At 51.8% G+C, this 9,006-nt stretch overlaps 1 protein-coding gene across 1 annotated transcript in view; it reads right to left on the minus strand.

The window, feature by feature from the left end:
- Positions 1-5,327: 5,327 nt before the first annotated feature.
- The window catches only part of LOC308135060 (caytaxin-like), a gene marked incomplete at its 3' end in the record, with an annotated part of 7,472 nt that continues 3,793 nt past the window's right edge, over positions 5,328-9,006 (minus strand). The window contains exons 4-10 of the mRNA XM_080502933.1: positions 7,847-8,005; positions 7,669-7,771; positions 7,459-7,590; positions 7,254-7,340; positions 5,772-5,870; positions 5,449-5,484; positions 5,328-5,370 (exon numbers count right to left, since the gene is read on the minus strand). Coding sequence (XP_080359059.1) covers positions 5,328-5,370; positions 5,449-5,484; positions 5,772-5,870; positions 7,254-7,340; positions 7,459-7,590; positions 7,669-7,771; positions 7,847-8,005 — 659 coding nt within the window. The remainder of the gene's footprint in view (positions 5,371-5,448; positions 5,485-5,771; positions 5,871-7,253; positions 7,341-7,458; positions 7,591-7,668; positions 7,772-7,846; positions 8,006-9,006) is intronic.

Consider the following 9,006-nt stretch of genomic DNA (forward strand, 5'->3'; position numbering starts at 1 on the left):
CTCAAACAAAGGAACTTTTCAAATCACAATATATTTCTTATGTTGATCAAAGGAAAAGAGTGTTTATATTTTCCACCAAGGTCAGGAATCTGCTCTCGTGTGGTTTTAGTGATCGGGAATTATTTTCTCTCTTCTTAAGTCGGGGTTTGTTTTGTTTTGGGTCTTTTTTTTTATAAATCCCCGCGTTTCAAGTGTGATTCCGAGACGAGTCGCTTCGAATGGCTCGACCCGCCGATCAAAATACAGTCGTGACTCTTCGGTTCTTGGAGCTTCCAGCGTGTTGTGAGACGTCCCCGCAGGACAGACGCTCAGCGGCAGGAAGACGTCCATGCTGGGACCACGAGTGGTGAGAGACGGACGGTCTATATTTAGCCGCTGCCGCGTCACGCATATTTCTGATGCAACCTTGTGGAGCGCCTGGCGGCCGGTCATGTGACGGAGCTCCGGCTCCGCCGAGGAACTCGTCCTCCGTCCTCGTCCTCCGTCCTCGTCGCCGCTCACGCCTCAGTGTTCTTCGTCGCCACCGTGGAGCTGAACCGCAGTGCCAAGACTGACGCCGTCGCCGTCGCCGTCGCCGTCGCCGTCGCCGTGTGCCGACGATCCGACGCCGGCGAGCAGGAAAGCGGTGAAAACGTGGCGGGTTTTCAAAAAAAGGGATGTGGAGCCGGGTGGAGTTCAGTGCTGGAATGTGAGGAGCAGCATGTGGGACGCAGACACACCGTTTACATAACGGCTATTTTTAGCTCGCTTCCTCAGCCGTCCTCTCCGAGTCGCGTCCGTCCGTCCGGGACTCGGCGTCCCCCCCCAGGTGTGTCTCTGACGACCCCAGTGCTCGACCTCTGTTAGCACGCTAACGAGGATGCTAGGCTAATACCTGCGATGTACCTTAAAAACCACACAGGGTTTGTCCCCCAGGTGTCCTTGACCTGGACTCAGGTCTTATCTCACGTGCTAAGCTAGCATTGCTAACATCAGGGTCCCGGCCTTCTTCAGCTCGATTCCCGAAACACGACGAGGTTCAATTCAACTCGTTTATTATTTTCTTACAAACAAAAAATGGCACATTTTCATAAATAAACACTTTAGACTCTCCTTCAATATGTTTCATTTACATCGTTGCGATAAACCTCGTCTCCGTCTTGTAAAAGTACTTTTTGAATGCAGACCACAGGAGGGAGGAGTTAAAAAGACGAGCGCCGCCACCTGATTATTGAACCTGAACGTCAGAAACGTGGACTGGAGGGTCGGGGGGGGGCGACGTCGTCGCAAAATGTATCCAGTCAGACGTCGACCAGACGCAGAGATTCTCATACTGTCCTTCGTCTGAACGCCGCCGTACAGGAACAGACGCCGGGCGGCGCTACGCCGGGCGGCGCTACGCTACACCGGGTAGCACTACGCTACGCCGGGTGGCGCTACGCTACGCCGGGTAGCGCTACGCTACGCCAGGTGGCGCTACGCTACGCCGGGTAGCACTACGCTATGCCAGGTGGCGCTACGCTACACCGGGTAGCACTACGCTACGCCAGGTGGCGCTACGCTACGCCGGGTAGCGCTACGCTACGCCAGGTGGCGCTACGCTACGCCGGGTAGCGCTACGCTACGCCGGGTGGCGCTAGCTAGGTGGCGTCACGCTACGCCAGGTGGCGCTAAGCTATGCCGGGTGGTGCTAAGCTACGCCGGGTGGCGCTACGCTACGCCGGGTGGCGCTACGCCAGGTGGCGCTATGTCGGCGCTGCATGCAAGAAGCAGATATGTTCACAGAGCATGAGCGTCCCGGTCCTAGAGGATGACGTCGGGTTTTTTTTGTCCAAACGTTTTGTCCAATCAGCCAATGAGCTTGTTTGGGGAGTTTTTAGCTTTTGTGCCTTTGAGCAAACTGCCTGAGTGTTGACACTTGTTTGTTTGCGAGTGACGTTCCAGAGATTCAGGAAGTTTCCTCGCTGGAGGCGGAGCTAATCCAGTTTCCTCTGGAGGCGGAGCTAATCCAGTTTCCTCTGGAGGCGGAGCTAATCCAGGATCCACGGTTTGCTTCGTGTGTAAACGTCGAAACTCAACACACTTTGAAAACCACTGAACTCTGGAGGTCTTTAAAAAATCAGGCGGGTCGTCGGGGATGTGCGTTGATTGTCCTGCAGATCCGTTCGGCGGGGGGGTGGCGGGGGCGGAGGGGGGGGGGGGGCGGAGTCTTGGGAAACGCCGTTTGAATGAACAACGAGCTCGTGGAACCTCTGCAATGAAAAAACACAGATTAATTCTCTCTTAAACATTTAATCTGCAGACACAGGTCAGGTTGTTGGCGGCGGCGGCGGCGGCGGCCATTTTCCTCATTCGCCGACACCTGGTATGAAACCTGAGTTCTGACGGGAGCAGTTAGCAGCCTGGGGGCGAGCTCAGGGGGGGGAGGGGTCCCAAAATAATCCTCAGCCCAACCTCAACCCGCCCAGACTCGGTACGCCGGGTATTCCCCCCCGCCCCTCCCCCCCCCCCCGGGGGCCCCGAGGCTCAGATCAATCCCCGCTGGGCTCATCAGAAATAGAGTCGATCGGATGTTGGAGCAGCTGAACTTTATGTAACTCGCTGGAGACGATCCCGGGTCGGCGCTCCAGACATGAGTCGGCGAGAAGGAGACGAAACATGACGCGGCAGAACCAGAGTTCCTCCAGACCGGGGGCGTCCAACAGGCCACGCCATAAAAATGAAAACTGACAGATTCTGATCTAAAAACACCAGATTGTCAAAAATGACATTCGAAACCATCCTTGGTCAGAATTTGACCCCCGACATTAATGGAGGTCACATGACGCAACGCCTTTCACAATAAAACAACGAGTCCAACTTATGTGAAGTGATACTTTAGACACATAAACTCAAAACAATTTCCAGATGATGACAAATTGTTTTAATCCTGAATAGAAATACGATACCAGATAAGGTGACTGAGGGTTTTTTTTTTTTTTTTTGCAAATATAATAATATCTGATTAACTTTAACATGTAAATTTCAGAATAAGACTGGCAAATTCTTGCAGTTACAAAAGGATCAAAAGAAGGAAAGACGTTGACATTTGTCCAGATCTGCAGTTTAACGTGATGTTTGACTTGTCGGGCCTCCAGAGGTCAGAGGTCAGATCAGGGTGATGTGGATCCTCAACTGAAACTGAGTGAACGGAACGTCTGAAATCCTGAACAGACTCAGACTCAGAGTCAGAGTCAGAGTCACTGACGCTCTGGAATCCTGGTGACCCAGAACTCAGGTTGACCTTTGACCTTTGCAGCAGTGGCCCTCCTACCTGGACGTCAGCCGTCGCCGCCCCCCCCACTCAGCATGGACGCCGGCCTGAGGAGGAAATACTGCAGTTATTCACACTTTCAGCCTTTTTACCCCTTTTTCACTCTTTCTTGAAAAAGTGGGAAAATTCTATACGCGACATTAAAGTAGAATGTAAATATAAGATGTTTGTTTGAATTCTGCAATTCTTAAATTGACTTAAGATTTTTTTTTTTTACTTTCCTATTTGTACTATTTTACTGTTTATTGCTTCACCAATCCCATTAAATATTGTGTAAATTATACGTGACGAATTTGTTTCTCTCATTCTGATTTTGATCATATATTTGGATATATACATATATATATATAACTTCACTATACACACACACACACACACACACATATATATATATATATATATAAATATATAAGAATTATAGGAATTATATACACATACATATATATGTGTGTATATGTATATGTATATAATTCCTTATGCAACCCTTTCCATTCTGGTGGATTACTTCACTCCTTCACTACTTCACTACTTCATTACTTCATTACTTCACTACTTCACTACTTCACTACTTTGCTTCACATCAGAATGAGAGACGACTGAATGAGAGGATGAATCAGTTTGTAATGAGAGAAAGACGAAGGTCCTCCAGAGTGAAGCAGCGTCTCCGTGTCCAACAGGACTGGACGTCCTGGACTGATGGACAGATGGACAGATGGACTGATGGACAGATGGACTGATGGACGTCCTGGACTGATGGACTGATGGACGTCCTGGACTGATGGACTGATGGACATCCTGGACAGATGGACTGATGGACTGATGGACTGATGGACAGATGGACTGATGGACTGATGGACTGATGGACTGATGGACTGATGGACAGATGGACTGATGGACGTCCTGGACTGATGGACTGATGGACATCCTGGACAGATGGACTGATGGACTGATGGACTGATGGACTGATGGACTGATGGACTGATGGACAGATGGACTGATGGACTGATGGACTGATGGACTGATGGACTGATGGACTGATGGACGTCCTGGACTGATGGACTGATGGACATCCTGGACAGATGGACTGATGGACTGATGGACAGATGGACTGATGGACATCCTGGACAGATGGACTGATGGACTGATGGACTGATGGACTGATGGACAGATGGACTGATGGACTGATGGACTGATGGACTGATGGACATCCTGGACAGATGGACTGATGGACTGATGGACAGATGGACTGATGGACTGATGGACTGATGGACTGATGGACATCCTGGACAGATGGACTGATGGACTGATGGACAGATGGACTGATGGACTGATGGACGTCCTGGACTGATGGACTGATGGACTGATGGACAGATGGACATCCTGGACTGATGGACTGATGGACAGATGGACTGATGGACTGATGGACTGATGGACTGATGGACTGATGGACAGATGGACTGATGGACTGATGGACATCCTGGACTGATGGACTGATGGACAGATGGACTGATGGACTGATGGACTGATGGACCGATGGACTGATGGACTGATGGACTGATGGACAGATGGACAGATGGACTGATGGACTGATGGACTGATGGACTGATGGACATCCTGGACTGATGGACTGATGGACAGATGGACTGATGGACTGATGGACTGATGGACTGATGGACTGATGGACTGATGGACAGATGGACCGATGGACTGATGGACTGATGGACTGATGGACAGATGGACTGATGGACAGATGGACTGATGGACTGATGGACATCCTGGACTGATGGACTGATGGACTGATGGACTGATGGACTGATGGACAGATGGACAGATGGAATGATGGACTGATGGACAGATGGACTGATGGACTGATGGACAGATGGACTGATGGACTGATGGACTGATGGACTGATGGACAGATGGACTGATGGACTGATGGACAGATGGACTGATGGACTGATAGACTGATGGACTGATGAACTGATGGACAGATGGACTGATGGACAGATGGACTGATGGACGTCCAGAAAGCCGGTCACCTTTCTTTAGAATCCGCCGAGTCGCTCTGCGTCTCCGTCCTGAGAGCAAGAAGAAGAAACGTTTCAGCACCGAGCAGAACAAACCTCATCTTCACTTCCCCTCATCGCCTCCCTCACCTGTCTCTCTGAGCCCTCATCCTCTCATCGTCGTACCTGCAGGAGGGGACAGGGGACAGGGGACGGGGGACATGAGACAGCTTGTGGTTGAACAGTTTAGCTCCTCTGAAGTCTGATTTATGATACTATTCTATATATGAACCAGACTGTATGAGGGTGTGTGTGTGTGTGTGTGTGTGTGTGTGTGTGTGTGTGTGTGTGTGTGTGTGTGTGTGTGTGTGTGTGTGTGTGTGTGTGTGTGTGTGTGTGTGTGTGTGTGTGTGTGTGTGTGTGTGTGTGTAAGAGAGAGAGAGCAGCGCCCCCGTGTGGCTGTGGCCGCTCACTGCAGGACGCCCTGGGGGACCTGGACGTGCTCCATGGGGATCAGGAGGCTGAGCTCCTCCAGCGTCTGGACGTAGCGGATCTTCTCCAGGAACTTCACACTGCAGACGACAAGGTGGAGGACCTGAAGCTGTGAGTGGAGTGATACACCTCCACCCTCCATTCTTCTTCTCTAGTCCACCTCCACCCTCCATTCTTCTTCTCCAGTCCACCTCCACACTTCATTCTTCTTCTCTAGTCCACCTCCACCCTTCATTCTTCTTCTCTAGTCCACCTCCACCCTTCATTCTTCTTCTCCAGTCCACCTCCACCCTTCATTCTACTTCTTTATTCCACCTCCACCTTCCATTCTTCTTCTCTAGTCCACCTCCACCCTTCATTCTACTTCTTTATTCCACCTCCACCCTTCATTCTTCTTCTCTAGTCCACCTCCACCCTTCATTCTTCTTCTCTAGTCCACCTCCACCCTCCATTCTTCTTCTCTAGTCCACCTCCACCCTCCATTCTTCTTCTCTAGTCCACCTCCACCCTCCATTCTTCTTCTCTAGTCCACCTCCACCCTTCATTCTACTTCTCTAGTCCACCTCCACACTTCATTCTTCTTCTCTAGTCCACCTCCACCCTTCATTCTTCTTCTCTAGTCCACCTCCACCCTTCATTCTTCTTCTCCAGTCCACCTCCACCCTTCATTCTACTTCTTTATTCCACCTCCACCTTCCATTCTTCTTCTCTAGTCCACCTCCACCCTTCATTCTACTTCTTTATTCCACCTCCACCCTTCATTCTTCTTCTCTAGTCCACCTCCACCCTTCATTCTTCTTCTCTAGTCCACCTCCACCCTCCATTCTTCTTCTCTAGTCCACCTCCACCCTCCATTCTTCTTCTCTAGTCCACCTCCACCCTCCATTCTTCTTCTCTAGTCCACCTCCACCCTTCATTCTTCTTCTCTAGTCCACCTCCACCCTTCATTCTTCTTCTCCAGTCCACCTCCACCCTTCATTCTACTTCTTTATTCCACCTCCACCCTTCATTCTGCTTCTCTAGTCTACCTCCACCCTTCATTCTACTTCTCTAGTCCACCTCCACCCTTCATTCTACTTCTCTAGTCTACCTCCACCCTTCATTCTTCTTCTTTAGTCCACCTCCACCCTTCATTCTACTTCTCTAGTCCACCTCCACCCTTCATTCTACCGTACCGTGGAAGTTCTCCGTCTAAATGCACAAGATTTCAGTTTTTGTTTCCTGAAGTTTCCCTCCAACTGCGTGAGAGGCTGGAGTGACTCACGACACCATCCGGTGGCAGAAAGTGGAACTGCAGGGATTGACCTGGTTGGTTCACTTGCAAAAAAGTCTATGTTGAATCCAAACAGCTCGACAGAAAAACCCGGCGAGGAGCGAGAAGTGATGCCGAACTCAAAGTCCACATCGTGTTCTACATGGTGTTCTACATGGTGTTCTACATGGTGTTCTACATGGTGTTCTACCTGATGAAAGGTCTGGAGATGGCCAGGACCGTCCGGATGAACCACGTCGGGTGAGCGATGATCAGACTCTTCAGGTTCTTCCTCAGTCTGCGGAGACACGAACACATCATCATCCTCATCCTCATCATCATCCTCATCATCATCATCATCCTCATCATCGTCGTCGTCGTCCTCACAACCACACATCACAACGTGTTCCTCTCACTTCCTGTCAATCATCTGGTAGCATCTCTTCAGCCAGCCGATTCCCGGCATCTTCCTGCGAGGCGTGGCGCCGTTCAGGTAGACGATGGTGTAGTCGTCCGCCACCAGCAGCTCCAGGCTGCTCACCACGTACCTGCAGGAGCAGCCAACCAATCAGAGTGTCCGCCGCCGCGCCGCCGCGCCGGGAGCCGCCGGCCAGACGGGACCTTACAGGAAGAGGTTTTCCATGACGTATGCGTAGTCGTCGCAGCCGCTGTCGGGCAGGTAGCACGCCGCGAACACGATGATGGCGTTGAGTCCTTCGCCGTGGTAACCTGGGAGGAGGTGGGGGGGGGGGGGGGGGCTGAGGTCACGTCTTCACCCGGGGAGGCCGACCCCGCCTGACTCACCTCCGTGGGTGACGACTCTCAGGTACGGTCTGATCGCCGGCATGTCGATCCTCTGCTCCCGGTCGCCGACGATCACCGTCCGCCACAGACCGCCGGACGGGTCCCCGTCCTCGTCCGTCTCCCCCGGGAGACGCTTGGCCGAGGCCACGGGGGTGTCGTCTGAAACGAGACCCGCTTTGTCACCGCCGGCGTCAGACGTCCTCCGACGTCAAACCTCCTCCGACGTCTGACCTCCTCCAACGTCAAACCTCCTCCGACGTCTGACCTCCTCCAACGTCAAATCTCCTCCAACGTCAAGCCTCCTCCAACGTCAAACCTCCTCCAACGTCAAACCTCCTCCAACGTCAAACCTCCTCCTACGTCAAACCTCCTCCAACGTCAAACCTCCTCCAACGTCAAACCTCCTCCAACGTCAAGCCTCCTCCAACGTCAAACCTCCTCCTACGTCAAACCTCCTCCAACGTCAAACCTCCTCCAACGTCAAACCTCCTCCAACGTCAAACCTCCTCAAACGTCAAACCTCCTCCGACGTCAAACCTCTTCCAACGTCAAACCTCCTCAAACGTCAAACCTCCTCCGACGTCAAACCTCCTCCAACGTCAAACCTCCTCCAACATCAAACCTCCTCCAACGTCAAACCTCCTCAAACGTCAAACCTCCTCCGACGTCTGACCTCCTCCAACGTCTGACCTCCTCAAACGTCAAACCTCCTCCAACGTCAAACCTCCTCAAACGTCTGACCTCCTCAAACGTCAAACCTCCTCCGACGTCTGACCTCCTCCAACGTCAAACCTCCTCCGACGTCAAACCTCCTCAAACGTCAAACCTCCTCCGACGTCTGACCTCCTCCAACGTCTGACCTCCTCAAACGTCAAACCTCCTCCAACGTCAGACCTCCTCAAACGTCTGACCTCCTCAAACGTCAAACCTCCTCAAACGTCAAACCTCCTCCGACGTCAAACCTCCTCCAACGTCAAACCTCCTCCAACGTAAAACCTCCTCCGACGTCAAACCTCCTCTGACGTCAAGCCTCCTCCAACGTCTGACCTCCTCCAACGTCAAACCTCCTCCAACGTCACACCTCCTGACAACGTCACACCTCCTGACAACGTCAGACCTCCTCCAACGTCAAACCTCCTCCAACGTCAAACCTCCTCCAA

This window comes from Blennius ocellaris (genome assembly GCF_963422515.1).
Source record: "Blennius ocellaris genome assembly, chromosome: 10".
Taxonomy (NCBI): domain Eukaryota; kingdom Metazoa; phylum Chordata; class Actinopteri; order Blenniiformes; family Blenniidae; genus Blennius; species Blennius ocellaris.